This window comes from Ambystoma mexicanum, chromosome 1p (genome assembly GCF_040938575.1).
Source record: "Ambystoma mexicanum isolate Mex_15411 chromosome 1p, UKY_AmexF1_1, whole genome shotgun sequence".
Lineage (NCBI taxonomy): Eukaryota > Metazoa > Chordata > Amphibia > Caudata > Ambystomatidae > Ambystoma > Ambystoma mexicanum.
The window spans coordinates 535,547,652-535,566,901 of NC_090921.1; the positions used below are offsets into that span (position 1 = coordinate 535,547,652).

Sequence of the window (19,250 nt, forward strand, 5' to 3'; positions counted from 1 at the left end):
GGTCTCCGGTCCGCGTCCTCCGAGTCCCGGCACCAATGAAGGAAAAGCCACCCAGCGGTAGCTTTTGTTTACTACAGCTGGCTGGCTTTTCCTTCATTAGTGCCGCAAAAGCAAAAGCCAGCACAGGCAGGCATTCATTTCACAAAATGGATGCGCCCATGTGCTTGCTTTTGCGAATTTTGAGCTTGAATAGCTCAAAACTTTACATAGGAAGTTTTAAAAAAAAAGTGCTAGTATTTTTTTTTTAATGTTGACTATCTATTTTTTAAATAGAATTTTTTACAGGACTATCCCTTTAATGGCTGGTGGCAGTAGTTTATTTTTACTACTGTTGTGTGTTTTTTCCACTGGCTGCGTTCACAGCTGCAATAAGGTACCCATGGGTGCCCATTTTGTTAAAATGGCCCTGGTCTTGTTTTTTCACCATTTCCTGCTGGAAAGGTCTTTCTTGAGATTTACTCTGCGCGCCAAACCATGTTTGGTCCCTTTGTTCATTTTGTCTTTGCTGGGATTCATGAGTGAAGCCCACCTCTGGCTCCATTATGTCTGGCAGGGGCATGAAGTGAGGGAGGTGCCCGAAACTCCCTGTGCTTAATTCCCTTGGTTACAGGAATGCACCCACAGGTGATTGGCTGGCTCGATGTCTTTGGAGGACAGCCACCCTGCTGTGTGATTGACAGCTAGGATGGAATGAATGGGAGAAACCTGCAAAAAAGGCGAGGCTTTTTGGCTTGGAAGGTAGAGTCGACCACTGGATGAAGGAATCTGAAGAAGAACTTGGAAGAGAAGCCTGCTGCAACTCCTGGACCGTTGGTTTGCCCGGTGAAGTCCTGCTGCTGTGCTGAAGCTCCGAATTTGTTTCGACTAGAGAAGCCCTGCAAGGACGACTTCTCCGTTTGGGTTGGTGGGACCAATCAACCCCAAAGTGAACTCGCCGGGACATCCTCTCGAAGCTGGCTGTACTTCCACTGGTGCTTCTGCTGGAACCGAAGTGCCAGGGAGAGGAACACCGAATCAAGTGCATCACTTTTAAGTGGGACCCAAGCCGCAGGAAGATCCTCCGGGCTTCCCTGAAGCAGAACTGACCAAACATGAGCCACCTCAACAAAGTGCTGGACCCCAGATGCAAGGAAAGTCTGAAGTGGTATCCGAGAACTGCAGTGTTGCTATTTGCTGTAGACCCAAGGAGCTGAAACCGCAAAGTGCTGCTGAATTGAAGTTTGACCTTTACTGTCGCCAACCTTCCCATTGTGTTGCAGGAGTCGCCAGAAGGCCTCCGTCTTGTCCCCACGACTGAGGCTCAGGAACAGCAGGATCTGCAGATCCACTCAGGAACAGAACCAAGCTGGAACGATTTCTTCTAACCAAAGGTACTGTAAACCTATGAGGACTTACCTCTTGTTGTGTAGCCTTACTTGCTTCGGTGGAGACTTATCTTGGTTGCCATTGCACAGTTGCTTGCAGCTTTGCCCCTCACAGCCCTCCCAGCTTTTAGCCCTTCAAGTGAATCTTATTTCTACAAACATTTCTAAAAACATTGTGCAAGACTTTTACTTACCTGCAAAGAAGATCTTCAGCTCCCCTAGACTTTGTTCAACTAACATTGACTGTCCTGGCTCCATGAGAGACTCTTCTGCCTCTGCCTTTGTGTTTTTGCCTTTCCCCCAGGAAAGGGAAAGGCAAAAACACAAAGCTTTGCATTGGAAGGTTTTTTCTTTAAAAAAAAAGAAAAAGTACTTACCAGTTTATTAATTATTTGTTAACCATTGTTTTATTCCTCTATTCTATCTTTTGCACACCAAACTCAGTTTTGCTCTAAATATACCAGTGATAAATCAATGTCCACAGTTTCGTAGCTATTTAAGTCACCTGAAGTGTTGACATAGAATTTAGATTGTTAATACCGAACTGGTGTTATTGTTTTTATTGTAAGTTTGTTTGTTTGATGTAGCAATCTGATGCCCTCAGTGCCAGTGTTCATGGCATTTTAATGAAGTGAACTGATAGGTGCATACATATGAATATTTAATGTTTAGTTTCTCAGTTCTAGAGCATCCGAAGTAGGATAACCCCAACAAAACATGACCTGCAAAAATACTCGTCTGACCCAAGATAGTTGAGGTACAATTGCTTAATCAGCTTTTTGGGAGAAATTAAATCCTCAGATGGAAATTGATTCAATTTGTCATCCATTTTGACGACAGATGGTGGTGAGGAATTAAATTGCACCTGAAGGAAGTGATTAATTTATAAGCAATAAAGACTATGAAATAAATATGTTAATTTCTTACAAATATTTGGTGAATAACATCATGCACAAATGTGAGTGCTGCTCGAAGTAGTCAAATTATTCAATTTTTCGGATGTACGTGTTTTAAACAAGGTCACTTTTCTCGTATGCACATTACTCGTGAATGTTACTCTATGTGTCGTTTTGGTCGAAGGGGAGGTTCCCCCAGCCCCCTTATCTATCCCCCCACACCACAATCCTCTACCTCCAAACACACAATCCACCCAAAATTACCACAGGGACAATTACACGATTAATGTGCAAACGAGGAACCCCACCTCTTAAAACACGACATACGCTTGCTCCAGCACAGCACTAAATCAGCACTGCACAGAATGCAAGTTGCAACACAATGAAGACACTTTAACCCCTTAAGTGCCAGACTATTATGTAAATCTATGCAAAAAGGACGAGCATACTCGTCCTTGGCCCTTTAAGAGGTCTTATAAGCCCTCTGCCTTCTGACCAAGAGAAGGGCAACTGATTACCCTCTATTCACCGGGAAGTGCCTTGTGTAGGAGACGAGGGTGGATTTCTGTACAGTTTTAAAAGCATAGGTTTCAAAATAATTTCATAACCAAATACATGTTTTCATTATAGTACATGTGATCTCAGCCGATTGCATTTACTTGCAGGGAAAAGGCTTGAAAGAGGCAGGTCGATCTTATGACATCAGAAAAGTGGGTGCAGCATAGATATGGCCAGAAATGGTGCTTTGGGGTTTTCTTCATTGGGAAGTGCATTTCTGTTTGTAAATAGAGGCCCAAAAGAGGGCGAGTGAATTTCTAAAACATGTTTTAAAAAACAAACCATGTGGTTTAAGATCTAAAAAGCCATTGAAGTGGGGGGCCTTTTGATAGCATAGCTATCGGAGACTGATGTAATCCTTTGCTTGGGTGGAGAAATTCTATACCTGAATTGCAAGCTCCTCTTGTGCCTGGCAAAAAATGGAAACCCTAACATTCATATATTTCCTCTTATACGAAATGTAAGTAGTGTTTTGCATTTCACAATGTCTTTGCATGGCTTTGTTCATAACACATTTTCTCTCCATTTTCATCACAGAGCAAAGTTCAAGGTAGACTCTCTCTGCCAGTGACATTCCTTTGGAAGGAAAGACCTTTAGAGCATAATTTTTCTGCAACACCCCCCCAAGTGCTTTGCTGCCAAAAGTCTCCTTAACGTCTCCCCAGCACTTGTTTTCCCAGAATACAGCACCCTAAGGTCTCCCGGCTGGCCACTTCAGCTCAAGATCTTCTCAGCTTTCAGCCACCTCAGGATGCCGCCATTTTGAGCTTCTTAGCACCTTTCAGTATCTGTCTTCCGATGATCCTCAGCTACTCTCGAGATCTTTTAAGGTTACAACCACTTCAAAATGTCTATTGCCCAGCTTCTAGGGATCTTTAGTTATCATTCCTCTTCAAGTCCTCGAAGCATCTCCATATCGTTGCATGGTCCCGAACCGCAAGATTTTGCATAATCCCGTACTCATGTTCTTATATCGTCTCATTGAAACATTTCCCAAAATTGGGCGTTGTCACATTGTTCACTTTTCCTATGACATTTGGATCGAACAAGTTTTCCAAGTCACATAAACTGGATCTTTCGAGTAACCTTTAAATCCCCAGATCCTTTCAAAAATTCTCTTTCCAAGATCCCCACAGAACCATCGTTACAATGACTTCCAACGCACCCAAGAACAGCTGAAAGTTGAATCATTTTGGAAAAGATTTGGCTGTGAGATTTTGGTTTCACAGAAAACAGGATGTGGAATAGTGAATGTTAAAAAGAGTGGACAGTGTGGGGCAGTTCAATCTGCAATTATGCAATGTGTTAATATACCACATCCCTCAGAAATGGAGAGGTAATAGAAACAATAGAGAAGGAGGGAAGCAGGGAGGACGGGAAAGCAAGAGATCAAAAGACTGAGAAAAAGAAGGAAAAACAGGAAGAACAAATCAAACTAAAGAAGAGATCAACAGAAAGGTACCAGAGGAGGGAAGAAAAAGAAGGCAAATAGGGCGAGGGTTAGAAAGCTCACAAGGAGAGGAAGGAGAACCACTAAAAGACTAAACGGCTGAATTGGAGAAGAGAAAATGGCAATGAAAAAGCAATAAAAAACATCCATATTAAACTAAGATAGAAATAATGAAGTACATATTTGTACACATTGAACTAGCATTCAAGAACAATCCTCACCTCCCAGAGACCCACTTCCCCATCTCTGGCGAGGCTCCTATAGCAGTTGGCAACAGACATCAATAAATATTTATGGATCTGGAATGATGCCCCACATAACTGACCTTTGAAACACTGGGCAGGGATACATGAGCTTGAGGATCACCTGGACTCCTTTTGATCGGGAGAACTGGAATATATGTGGACTAAAAACCCCAAACATTTTATGTGTGATTGATCATTGGGACACTGAAAGGTCATTGGCATTACTCGAAGGTGCCTAGACGGAGCAACAAGGTGACAGGGAAGGACTCCAGCTTGTGGGTTGAGGGTGGTGCAGCTAATGTAGAACAATGGACCTGCACAGCTGGGGTGCTAGCCACACACCAGAGGCGCAACGCCTTTTCCAGTCGGCAAAGGAGGAGGAGGAACCCCTGTATACAGACTACAAGCCCCCAGCTCTGGATGCGATCCGTCTACCCAAGTACCTCATCTACCTGCTCATGGCGGCACTGGTCGTGGTGGCGGTGGCATATGCCATTGTGGGCCACCTAATTAAGGACTTGATGCATGACTTTGCAGGTAAGACCCTGGCACCTGCCGCTTGCAAAGCATGGTTTGTGATGTGTTAGTCTTTAGTGCTTTCAGTGCCCACAAGTATGGCTGATCACCAGGACAGGCGTGTTGCCAATCCAGCTGCCAACAATCAATTCACAGAGACAATTCACCACTGTGCCAGGCTATGGGATTGAACCTCCCTTCAAAGTCATAGACATGGCATATTCCACTGCATTCCCTCCTATCTCTGCCACATCCACATTCTCTCCTGCACACAACCAAATCAAACAGAGCTAGGGTATGCTACAGATGCAGACACCACGTGGTAACAAAATTTCCTCCATGTTAAAAGCACAGACTGCAGTACTTGAACAACAAATAACGTCTAGTGATTGTAACACAAGTTTAATATTTTGAAGGTTGAAGCGTGGCACCATTAATTCCAGCCATGGGATTTCTGCAGTGTTTGATGACACTGGGTTGCTGAACAGCAGTTTTGTAAGCGTTGAGCTTGTGTGTTAGTAGTCATTCAGGAATCCACGTGTGAGCCAAGCCTGAAGGGACGTTGTATTTGTTACTGGTTGATTGGTGAGTCAGAAAGCAAGTTGCATGCCATCTGCATAGTTGAAGAGTGTGAGGCCCTTGTTGCTGGTTAGCTCCAGGAAGGGGCCATCTATATGTTTAACAGAAGAAGTGAGAGGCTGGTGCCTTGGGGTACCCCGTATGTTGCTTTGGGAGGGGGAGATCTGAAAGGTGCACACATGTTGTTTTTGTTTTCCCAGTTAGGAAGAGTACTTGGATAGTGTAGCAACCTTTGATGAACTATGACTTTGCAGACTCACTTATTTCTATCCCAGATTTCCTTCCGGCCTCACCTCTCCCCACCACTTCTTGATAAAAACCTACTACTATCCTCTAGGACCAGTTTGCTTCAGTCTGGTAATCCTCGGTACTGAGACTAGCCTTCAGCATTTAGAAATTGCTGAATGGTGGTCTAAGTGCCATTGAAATATTTTATAATTTAATAACCTGGGTGGAGTGTATTTAAGCAGTTTTAAGAGTGCCCAGATGGCCTATGCTCTTGTTTGGCTTGCTTCCTTGAAATTCAGTTCTTGTTTCACCAGGTAGTGCTTGGATATCCTTTGGGAAGGATGGCATGAATGACACTCTTCTTTAGTTTCATAAACAGCCACTTTATTCAAGGAAGGTTTGTTTTCCAAAGTTATTTGTCATCAAGGTTTTGCCTTCCTTTTTATCCAGGCCCTGTCATTTTTCTAATACATTTGATATCCTACATCCCCCTTCCTTACACTACCCGTCCCACAAATAGGCTGTATCCTCCTTTAGATACCCCGCTGATCCTTCGGGACATCGAAAACTGTTGCCACTCCTTACCGCTATGCTACAAAATAGTGTGGGATAATGTTCACCAGGGATGGTGGTAGGTCTGTAAAAGATCATGGCTAAGCTAATTTAGGTACTGGCGTGACTCGGGGCTAGCTATAGCCTTTTGGTTGTAGCCTCTCAGCTTCTATCCGGGGCTACAATCAAAAGATCCAGGGCTATAGCCCCCTCAGCTCCCCACTCCCCCCCCCAGCAACGCCTCTGATGTTCACATCAAAAGAAAGAAGTGTTCACAACATAATAAGTCAGGATTTTATGGCTGGGGTCTCCCTTCCCCACGTTTTTTAGCACAGGACAAGGCAGGGCTCTTGAAGACAGCAAACACCTGCGCTTCTCTGGCACAAGCTTGCAGTTCCTTTTCTCTATATCAGGTTTTCCCCACTCTTTTTAACAGCCCCTCTTTGATGGATAGAAAGGTGGCACCTTGTGCTACACTAAGTAGTTGATAGGAGGTTTGTAGTTCGGCTTTCAACAACGGGGCCAAATAGCAGCACCTTTTGAGGTTCTCTTCCCATCCTAGTTGTTCAGCTAGGCGTTCGAAGTTCAAGAAAAAGTTTCCTAAATCTTCACCTTCAAGATATGGTAGAAGTACCCCCTGTGGTAGTAAGGGTTTTGGTTTCAATTCAATCAATTTAGTTACATTTCCTTGGAGTCTACCTTGGGCCTGCATCTGATGGGCCAGTAACAGGGCGATGACATTAGGTAGGTCAGCCATTTCTTCCGGGGGTGTAAGGGTTCCTTCATTGGATGGTTCTGAATCAGAAAAGGAACAACTCTCGACTCCCTTGGACAGGGTTTCGAATTCCTCTGATTCTTTTGATTCTGAGTCTGCTGAAGGAATGGGCTTTAGTAAATTAATCTCTAACCCTGATGGCCCTGTGATGGATGACAATTGAGTACCAAAAAAAGGTCAGAAAGGGGGTGGGGATTCAGAGCACTAGGTCTAATAAAAGTAAAGACGGGTTGTACTTTCAGTATAATTTGATCCCACTGTTGTATATTATAATGCAAGAGAGGAAGGATGTCCAATAACACTTGAGTCTTAAAGAACAGACCCTGTGGACCAGTCGGGACCTGAAGTTGACAGAACAACACCTTTTTTAATGTGGATACATGGTCAGAGTCAAGGAGTTCAACAATTCTGTTTTCCATTTCTGGTGGTTCAACAATTATCAGCATGGATTTCAATTCTTTTCAGTTGAGTCAACTCCCACTGCAGACACCATATGTAAGAAAGGCATGGTATCAAAGTAAGACAGACACAAGTGATCACAGTTCAAGGGTGTTTATTAAACTGTAAAATGGGCGAGATAAATGCCTAATCTAAACCTAAATCTAAGATCGGAGCAAGCTACAACCATCAAATAATGATAATCCAGTCCTAGTGGACTCTAGTCAGATAAAAAGGGTCTATACCAAAAATACCTATTGCCAATCCTTACTGCTATGCTGCAAAATAGTGTGGTATAATGTTCACAAGAAAAGAAAGGAGTGTTCACAACATAAGTCAGGAGGTTATGGCCGGGGTCTCCCTTCTCCACCTTTTTTAGCATGGGACAAGGCGGGACCCTTGAGCACAGCACACTCCTGGCCTCCTCTGGCACGAGCTTGCAGTTCCTTTTCTTTATATCGGGGCCTTCTGTGTCCAGGTCTCTTCTCATGCAAAGTTGCTTGCTTCAGAGGGCATGATATGCCATAAACGACAAAACAAAAGTTCCTTCTGTTACATCGGGTGATTACTCTTCACCCTTGGATTCCCCTCAGCCGGGCTCCGATCCTTCTCTCAATCGTCAGCCTCCCTCAGTCAGGCTCAGACCAACTACTCACTGTGGACATTCCTCATTCGGGTTCATATTTGTCATCACAATGTAGTTCACTTAGCTTCTTCACAATGTGGGAGTCACTTCCCTTAGCTTTTCTCTTGATATCACTCAGACGGGTTCACTACTGCCTTTCAATTACAATCTCCTCATTTGTAATATTCAAAAGTCTCAATGTCTTTTTAATTTTAGTTAGGTCCCCCTCATCGGGGCTCAGACCTTCCAAAGCACTTGCCAATTTTAAACAAAGACTTCCGAAGGGTTATCATGATTCGCCGGGTCACTTTGTTAGCCCATGGCAAGTGCGGGCTTCACAAAAACAAGGCATTCCCCTGAGCCGGGCGCAAACGCCTGTTTCACAATTCCACAATAGTGAAAACTTCTGCAACGTGTCAAAGACTTTCGATTGTAGAAGGGGTTTGGCTTTACCCTTGTATAACCACCTTGACTCCTCACGCCGGCCTTCCCTATGCCCTCTTGGAACTTGTAGTGTCACTACTTTTGTAACTCCACATTCTCTTTGTTCAGGAGAGGGATATCAGCTAGACCTTCGAATGAGCGCCCACGTGACGCCAGACCACTCTATCTCTGGTACCAAGTTCATTCACAAAAAGAACTCTGTCTATTCTTCTTAATGTTTCCATTGCAACCTTGAGCCTAACACCGTCTGGTCCACTTATCAGGTTCTTCTGACTCACCGGCTGTGCTGAACTCGTTGGTGTTTCTTTTGCCGCTGGAGTCAAGGATAGTACCACAATGGTAACCGTGTCTCCCTGCCCTGGCTATCAGTGCTTGAAGGTTCCATGTACAGCTGACATCCGTCACAACATTCGCCAGCTGCGATTCCCGGTGTTATGTTTCTTTTGTAGGTGGCTTTGCGGGTCTGGGTTGAACAATGGCAAATGTTTTCTTGATGTCCTTTCAGGTCTCGCCGCCTTTCGCCTTCGTTTGAACTGACATCCTGGAATAGCTGCTTACGCGTGCATTCGGCCTTGCTCAGAGTGTGTTCTCGTGCTCCACCTTTTATCCCTATGGGGAAGGGAAATGGCAGTCAGGTGTGTGTAGTTGTCGGCAATTGCCTGACTCTGCCTGACCCTTGTGTTGAGACATGTCAGATAAACGGATCTGGTTTTAGTCCGTTGTCGCTCACAGTGTGAGACAGTGTTCATGTTGGAAAGTGGGGGGATAGAGATTCTAAATATCCTACTGGGCAGGATGTGGAGCAGGTGTCACAAGGAAGGGGATGCCGCGTCTCACCCTTTAGTGTCCCACTTCCACTTCCCGAAGACCCCTCATCCAGGTATTCCTCCCGCACTGGTTCCCCCCAGGAACTGGATCCAATAGCCATGGCCGTGTCCTGGCCACCTGTATGACAGATCCCCGGGGACTAGTGAGTGAGACACCTTCAGGTTTCTCATATTACCCACCCCTTCTTTTTCAGATCCACCACCTGGAGACCACACAAACGGTAGTGGAGTATGATATAAATCCCAATAACATGGTATAACATAACTTCTCCACTTTGTTTCCAGCAATTAAAAGTTTTTTTTAATATTGATATTATTTTTTAAATAAAACTGTGGTTTTCAGTCACTGCTCTCTTTAGCAACAATAAAACACTAATGAAAGGTATTGCAATTACTCCCTTTTCCTTAGTTTAGTATAACCCCAACTTTCCAAAGCTCCATGTGTATACTTAACTGATCCTAATTCTTAAGCCACAGGGTGGTGGCGGGAAATCTTGCTTGCCACCCTGTCAAGAATATCTTTCCCCTAGTGCTAACGTGCTATGCCAGGAGTCGTTCGTCAGTCAGTGAGCTGATCCGAAGACTAGTGCGTCACCCCCTTCGTATCATCATGTTCACATTCCCGCTGCAGACCAGACGCAGATGCGTATCCATCCTGCAGTGCCCTTTGGGGGAGGACGGCACTCTGATTCTTTTTTTAGTTTAAAAAATGCCGCTTTATTCAGGGCAGATTAATTTTCCAATTGTATTCTCGGCTTCACTCTCCGGTCCCTTCCCCCCATGACTTGTCCAGCGTTCTGTTGCCTACTGAAGCTAGCTCTGCGCTCAATAAATAATAACATTAATGATATTCATATTCTGCTTTTTGTCTCAAATCCCATGGGCAGACGGGTATTTATCTCTGTTTCTTCTCTGGATTACCTACACAACCCTTGACTAGGCACCCCTAGTTCTTACCCTTGTGCCAAACCTAACAGCCAATAAGATTGCTTATTGTTGAACATTTTCTATAAAATACTGCTTATTTGTCACTCCTTCTTCAACCAGCTGAACCCTCCCCAGATGGAGCTTTACTGTCCCACTCAACACTCACACATCCCATACAAATATCCTTCCACCACTTTGGTTATTTTCACCAAATAGATGTATTTGCTTAAGAATGACAGCTGAACCCACCACCTGCCTGAAATCAGCAGGTCCCTTAAACGGATCATGCTTGTGCTTAACCGCATCTTTATTTGGTAATTTATAGCGTGCAGCTAGTTCCCATGATTTTACAGAAAGAGGGGGTTTGAGGAAAGGGTTCGGTCAGGAGATCATCATAATGAAGACTTTATTAATGATGTGACGGGAACATAGATTCAGGACTTTGGCTAGAAGTTGCATTTTACGAACATGGTACAGACATAAGTGCAGGGTAAGGTCATGATCCAAAGAAATAATTATCACCATAACTGTCTGCATTACTAGAACATAGTTGGTTTTTCTTACCATAACTGTGTGCATATCTAACATATCGCTAGGCTGTTTGACCGTAACTGTCTGCATACCTAGCACACATATGGGCTATCATACCATAACTGCCTTCATACCTAGTACATTTCTGGGCTACTCTACCACAACTAAATTAATACCTAACAGATAGCTGGGCTATTTTGCTGTAACCGTCTGCAAAGCTAGCACATAGATGGGCTGTTTTACCATAATCGCTTCCATGCGTAACACCTAGCTGGGCAGTTTTATTGTAACCCTCTGCATATTTAGCATATAGCCACACTTCTCTATACTAATGAGAATATTCATATCTAGAACATAGCTGCACTCCTTTATCATAACCTATCTGCATAACTAGCAACTAGAATTTAGCGAACCTAGCACTTAGCTGGACTGTTTTTCTCCCATACCCGACTGCAAAAATGTGCGAAACCTGAGGGTATTCTCCGAGTAGACCCTGAGAATCCCCTATTCAGGTGGCCAGGGAAGGGCTGGCGCTCTCAGATCCCAACCCTGGGGGGCGGACGAGCTACGGAGGATCACCTCTGTAGTAGGGGTGTCACGGTATTAGTTTTATGACGGTACAATAACCTTCTTGCCAAATGACGGTATATCATGGTTATCGCGGTATAGCAGGTGGAGTTAACTAATCTTAACAAATATTTTCTAAAAGGTCATAAATTGTCAGATTTATCATCACAAACAAAACCAGGCACCCAGGGCCAGAATTGGGCTTTTCAACATACTTTCCACTGAAATGCCACCCCTTGCTTGCACCAAACACAAACGCACGTGTGGAGAGGAGGGGGAGGTGGGGCCCTGCTGCGACTGGCAAAGCAAACTGAATAGCTTTTCTTAAGTGGTCATTTAGGCTTTTAGCTCCCCCACTGGCTACTGGTGAAGATGAACATGTTGCCAAATTGATAATCTGCATGCCACAGATCAATGGAGTCTGATGGTAGTATACGCTTGTGCACATACACACACACACACACACACACTCTCTCTTTACGTTACAGCCTTCAGTTTACTTCTGGGCCAAAAGGTGTTCAGTAATCACGGACATGTTACCCTTTGGTATGGCAGCAGGGAATACCCACAGAGATGATTCAATTTCGCAGTGTGACTTATTATATGTAAATTCAATGATAGAACCGGGGAAATCCGCCATTGTCATATGTTTAGAAAACATTATCCATTATAAATATATAAACCCCAAAGCCTCCAACCCAAAGTCCCGGGAGGATAGCTCAGTGGCAACGTGTGTGCCTTGGAAGCAAGACCCCACGAAGCAACACAGGTTCGGTCCCTGGGTCCGCGCTTAGAAACCTCTGGGTGTTTAAGCATGTTATAAATACGCAACTAAGACAAAAACAATTACGCAACAAAATAAACAAAACCAATTTCTTTAACAGCGCCTCGATGCCCTGGGGCTGTGTGAGCGCTTTAAAAAAAAATGTAAATAAAAAAAAGTAAACCCCTTTCCTTCTTGGCACTGTATTTATTCTTCCTATTGCTAACATGTTGATTTTGTGTCAGGCACGTGTAGTTTATGGAATAGCATTAAAAACTGCTCAAACTGAAACTACTTGGCAGACGGCACATCCAACAGTGCAAGACCAAGACTGCGCAGAACTTGCTTACTGCAGCCTTTCCAAATCAGATTGAAAAGCACACTTAACGGTATGAACGGTATACCGGTATAAACAATGTGACGGTTATTATTGTTCAATTAAGTGGTTCACGGTATCTTTAACGGTATACCGTAATACCGCTACATCCCTACTCTGTAGGGGAACCCGGGGTTGTGCTTGGAGGAATACCCCCCTTCCTCCCGTTGAATCTATCTCACCCAGAAACCATCTCTCCCAGAATCCCTGTTTCCCTTTTCCCTACCTGAACAGTCCCGAACATTCTTTTGCCAATCCCTCTGGGTATTCTTTCCTGAACACCCAGTCTACTCAGATGAAAAACTACACTTCCCACAATCCCCCTTGTTTATTTCAAGATGGTAAATCTGGTCATTCCCATCTGTCTCACAAATCCTATCAGTTTCACCCTTCCAAGTATATCAAACCTCCTGGTACAAACACTATAATTCCCTATGATATGATATGACATTTATAACGCGCCTATACACAAGTGTTTAACTTAAAACCTCTTCTCCTTCCTGTCACATAGAATACTTGAAAACACTGCACCCCTCTTTCCCGGAAGACAACGGACTAACACAAGAGCCGTTTACCCGACATTTCCCAATACAAGGGTCAGCCAAAGTCAGGCAATTGACCAAAATCACACGCACACCTGATGTCCCTTTCCCTTCACAGGGATAAAAGGTGAAGCACGAGAGTACCGTGAGAGCGAGGCAGACAGCACGAAGAGACAGCTATCCAGACCCAGCAATTCAAAAGGAGGAGAAAGGTGGCAAATATCGAGAGGCTGACAAGGAGCGACGCACCCTTGCCCTTTTCGACTCAGACTCGCGAAACCTCTGCAGAGGGAATCGTAAGGCCATGGACAATAGCCCAAGTGTCTTGCAGTAGATGACAATGGTACACACAGCGTGCCTACGCTGATAAGCCGGAGCGAGGGAAACGTCTGCTACCGTGGTACCGGCCTTGACCCTGGATCCAGGGAAAGCCAAGTGGCTCATCACAGGCGGTGAGTCAAAGGAAGAACCAAAAAGAACCGGGCTGTGTTGAATGAGAGTTGCAAATTGGCATATGAAGAAGAGTTCAAAGAACTGTAAAAGTGTTAAGGTAAGACCATCTGCAGAGGGAACCAGCACCACGTGGGTGCTAACTGGAGAAACCCTGGACGATCCCATGTCGATTATGACTACAGATACCAGAAGGCTGTTGGAGAGCCGCCAAGATAGGCGAAAGTGGTCAGACATTAGGTCTAGCAAAATCCCTGTACAATCGAAAGTCTTTGACCGTCAAGCTGTTGAGAAAGTAAGGGAAGTGAATCCTGCAATCATAAAAAGTAAGAGGAAATTGAGAAGTAGCAAGAGTGAACCCGCTAGAGGGATGTCCAGGGTGAACTGTTTATAAAGACATTAAGACTGCTAAAAAGTTAAAAGGTGAACTGCCTTTGTGCAAAGCCATAGTGAACCCGGAAGAGGGAGGCTAATAGCCAAGACAAATATTTGAATGGGGTCTATGCCCGGAATAGGGGGACCCAGGGGTGAAGAACCATCACCCTAGAAAGAGAGAATAAGTGATAGTGAACCCGGCAGAGGGAGGCTGAGATTTAGAAAGGGTCTACGCCCGGAAGAGGGGGTCCAGGGGGGACAAATCCTCACCTCAAGTACAATCCAAAAGGAGCTTTTGTTTGTTGTTTTGTTTCATTTCTTTTGGAGCTATCAGACGCTCGGAAGCAGGAGACTCCATCCCCGAAGGTTCTGATATCGATAAAGAACTGTTTTAGGGGTCTATGCCTGGAACAGGGGGACCTAGGGGTGAAGCCATCACCCAACGTTAACTGTCAAAAATAATTTTTTGTTTGTTTGTTTGTTGTGGAACACATCAGGCCTCGAAGGCAAGAGACTTTTTTTTAATGAAAAGAGACTTTACCATCGAAGAACCTGATAGCTGGAACGGAACTGTTGGTTCGTGCCGAGAAATCTCAAGCGTGTGCTGTGCCAGCTGGAACGGAACTATTGGCTCGTACTAAGAAAGCCTGAGCGTGTGCTGTGCTCCAAAGTCCCACCTTGTTTCATGCTAAAAACGAGGGGAAGGGAGGCCTCATGGAATTCACATACTGACTTATTATTTGAACACTGTTACCTTTATTTTGATACCCTATCCCACACTCTTTCTGTAAATAGTTGTAAGGAATTGCCAATAGGTTTTTGCTTAGTATAGGCCCTTTTATTTTGACACAGCGCCACTAGGACTACCTTATTTTTCATTTGATGGTCGACGCTTGCTCCCATCTTAGATTTAGGTTAGGTTTTTTTCCACCCTGCATTTATAGTTCAGTAAACACCCTTGAACTGTGATCATTTGTGTCTGTCTTTACTCTTGCCACCATGAGTTCCTTACAATACCCAGCACACATCTGGGTTGTTCTATCTCAGCCATTTGCATTCACACCACATAGCTGTGCTACCTACCATAATCTGTATGTAAACTTAGTCCATAGGTTGGCTGTTCACATCTCACTTGCTTTCACACAATGGCCCTCATTACGACCCTGGCAGATTTTTTCCGCCATCGACGGACTTTCCGGCCATGGCGCAAAGTCCCTTTACGCCATGGCGGATGGCGGACTTACCGCCCCATTCCGAGGTCGGCGGGGCGGTAAGTCCCCATTGACCCATTTACCCTTCCCCATTCCCATTTCGGCCCCATAGGGCTCAATGGGAGTGGGGAAGGAGTTAATTACGCCACCGTAAAATACGGTGGCGTAATTAACACCAAGGTCCCAGAGCGCCATGGATTTTTCCGCCCGCAATAGCGGGCGGAAAAATGACCATGGCGCTCCAGGAACTCGTAGTTGGCGGTAAGGGGTCCGCGTAGCTAACGCTGGCGCAGACCCCTTAGCGCCAGGGTCGTAATGAGGCCCAATGTCTGGATACCAAGTACATAGCTGGGCACTTGCATTGTAACGATTCAACACCTAGAATACAGCAGGCTTACTTTACCAGAATCTGTCTACATACCCTGTACATATCTGGGCTATTTTCTATTATAACCCCTGCATTACCCCAGCCTCAATGGTTGTTCCAAACTAGGTTCCCAACCAAGTCCTTCCCCAGACTCAAGTGTTTTGCATTGCCATAACTTCCCAGACTCAAGCGCATCGCGTTGCCACAGTATAGCATGAACCTCACATTAGCCTAAACTTTGAGATACCAAACAGCATCAAACAGGGCAAGCTACACCCCAATTGCCTCCAATCCACATCGACTCCTCACAGCAATGGAAACTCAGTATTCCCCATACAAATTGCAGGTGTACATGATACCTTCTTCGCAAAACAGGAACACTGCAAAAAAACAGAGAGTAGTGCAATTTCTTTCACTGCAACAACAGCAACCAATAATAGACTAAGAGATGCAGCCGACAAACGACAGAACTATGTCTACGCTAAGGACCTTCAGCTCTGCCTCAAAGGAATGAAACACAAGATACTTGATGAACCCTGACAATCTCCCTCTTAATCTCACATCACCCCACAGCTTTGATCTAGGCACATTAAATAGAACAGCAAATACACCACTCATAACAAGAGACTGGAAAAACCATGCCATAGACGCCACAGACAACAATCCAAGTCATATTGATCCCACACACATTATATTGGAACTTCTCAACAAGGAAACGGGGGAAACGACCCCAACCACTGGAAGCAATGCTCAATCCACCGACCAACAACCCATGAACTCCACCCCACTGATGCCAGCCAGAGAACTATTCACCAATGCATCTTCCGAAAAGAGCACTATACACTGCAGAAACATGGCTATTGGATGACTACAAGGTAATAGCCAACGACAGCTCCCCCACAAACTACTTTACATTTCTACAAGCAAACAGAGAAGGTAGAAGAGGCGGAAGCTTGACTATGGCCCCCAACAATCACATGTCCACCTCATCTCTATGGACATTGAAGTTGACAAGAAGAGATTTGCAAACTTCAAACTCAGCGAGCAAGCAAACATATTTTCCTACTTATGTATGGAACACCCATATTCAACCTAAACTTTGCTATGAAACTGACAGATGCCAATGCCATCTTAGCGGTGAAACACATTTATATCATTGTACTGGAAGATTTTAAAATCTGGTTTGAGAAAGAAAATGAAACATCATCAAATTCTCTGAGCACTCACCTGGCAAGCCTTCATCTAAAATGAATAGTCAATGGGGCAACCCACCTGGCTGGACACACTCTACATGCGATCTTCTGCAGTGATGGACTTAGCCCTACCAACGCTCCCATACCAATAATCTGGTATTCAGGGCTCTGCATTACAATGGTAAACATCCTTCCTTTCATACAGAACTGAAATTGTCAATTTACCCCCCTACACCTCAACAACCAGAACAAACAACTGCAGTGGCCTAAAAGGATGAAGTCTCTCACCACTTCTTTTCAATATATACATGACAGATCTTATTAAATGAATCTAAACATACAGATTAACAGGTTACAAGACGATTGCTAGCACTGACACAAATAACTCCCTCAACACATGCCTCAGTGAGATAAGCCTCTGAATGACCAACAGAAACCTACAACTAAACCCAAACAAAACAGATATACTGATCTCCCCAAGCAAGGACAACGAATCTCAGACTCCACTTCCTTAGCCCCTAGAAGTGGGAATAAGAACAGAAATTCCGAATAGACTGTGTCCTGCAAAGTATTCCACATCTTTGACATGTAATGTCCACAGCTGTGCACTTCGGAAACTTTTTTGGCAGAGGGCGTCCTGCGTTGATGACGTCGGATCGATGTCCCTCAAAGGCCTCCGTCGAGGGCGACATCACAGGATGTTATAAATAGGATGCACGGCGCCCGTAGCATCAGTTCTGTTTTTTCCGCGAACGTGCTAACTTCGTGAGACTCGGCGCACCTTGTGTGTTCATCATTACGATGTATTTCTCTTCGACCCCTCCGACTCCACGGTCTGGTTTCAAGACCTGCTGGGACTGTAAGTCGAAAATGTTGCTTACCGACCCACACTGCATTTGTTTGTGGTGCCTGGGCGAGTCGCATGACACTGACTGCTCGAAATGCCAGTCGCTGACTGCCCATGCCTTGCGGGAGTGGAAGGGGAAGCTCCAGGTAGGTTGGTGCTCTAAGCCTGTTAAGTCTGGACTTCCAAGTCCATGTCCAAGGGGGTTTCCACCGACGACTTGAGGGGTGACTCTCTGCATTGGAAGGAGTCCTGGGGATCTCGGTCCCGGAGTGGTTCCCGCCACTCGTCTTCCTTGTCCCGGCACTCTAGGAAGCGCAGACACCGGTCGCTTTCCCCGTCCTCCTCGGAGGAGGGTGCCTCGAGGAAGGTTACGTGCCTAACGAAGTCCTCGACTCCAGAGGAATGTGCAGCGTTTAAAGAATCCATGTTAGCGATTTTTCAATTGCAGGGCACGGGTCCAGTCGCGCCTTCTCACGAAGCCGGCCAGGATTGGTCTCGTACCGTGGCTCGCATGCCTTTGGGCTCGGGTCCACGACGTGACTCGCATCGGGAGCCTTTGAGGTTCCGTACGGACCCGGATTCGAAGAGTCGCAAGAGACGTGTCTCTAGGTCTCGGTCCTCGTCCCCAGCGAGACCGCAGTTACCTACTGAGGTGCCGGTGTCGACTCGGTCAGCGCCATGTCCGTCCGACTCGGATGTTGACGCTTTACCCTCGTACCAGCCCACGGTGCCATCGGCACCTGTGTTGACATCGACGCTGAAACCTTCGGTGCTCACGACGTCGAGGTTGACGACGCTCTCAACGTCGAAGCCTTTGGCGCTATCGGCGCCTTCAGGGATTTTTTCTCGAAATTTGCCTTTGGAGTACCCGGATCTCATGGATCCTCCAAGGAAGCCTACTGGGAAGTCTGTGCGGCCAGTTATGGCCTCCTGGCCCTCTTCTGTCTGTCCCCAGACCTGGGTTTCAACTCCCTCTGGATGACATTCATGAAGAGGAAGAAAGGTCTGAGGTTGAAGACCCTGGTGACCTTGATGAGGCTCCACTTTTCTTCTGGAGACAGTCAGTTCAAGGAGTTATGGCAAACCCTCCATGATGCCGGTGGGTTGGACACTTCCCCAGAAGTGGAATTTGGTAGACCTGAGCCTGGGGCTCATGCGGAGTCTTTGCACAGGAGGCTCATGGCACGGGTCTCGGAGTATCTGTGCTGGTACAGTCCTCCTGAAGACTTTGTGCAGGATGACCTAACGGACATCTTAGATCAAGGTCCGTCCTCTGACCCTGTTTTGCCATTTCATCTTACCTTGCAGAAAAGTGTGGCATCTGCTTGGCAGTCCCCGGAATCTCTTCCAGCTGTTAATAGGTCTTTGACCAAGAAATACTGCCCTTCCGTTAGCGACCCCAGCTATTTATCTACTCACCCCACTCCCAAGAGTTTGGTGGTTCAGGCGGCTACGGCCACCTTGCGGCAGGCGGCGTACCCTACCATCCCTGCGGATAGGGACGAGAAGCGCTTTAACGGTTTGGCCCGGAAGGTATTTTCTGCTGAGAGCATGGCCTTGAAATTGGCCAACTCCACGTGTGCCTTGGCAAGGTTTTCACACAC

The 19,250-nt window shown here is 45.6% G+C and overlaps 1 protein-coding gene across 2 annotated transcripts in view; it reads left to right on the forward strand.

The window, feature by feature from the left end:
- Positions 1 to 19,250, forward strand: part of SMIM44 (small integral membrane protein 44) — a 113,985-nt gene that overhangs the window by 61,792 nt on the left and 32,943 nt on the right. For both annotated transcript variants that reach the window (XM_069649454.1, XM_069649455.1), the window contains exon 2: positions 3,356 to 5,050. In XM_069649454.1, the coding sequence (XP_069505555.1) occupies positions 4,822 to 5,050 (229 nt within the window). In that variant the 5' untranslated portion in view covers positions 3,356 to 4,821. The remainder of the gene's footprint in view (positions 1 to 3,355; positions 5,051 to 19,250) is intronic.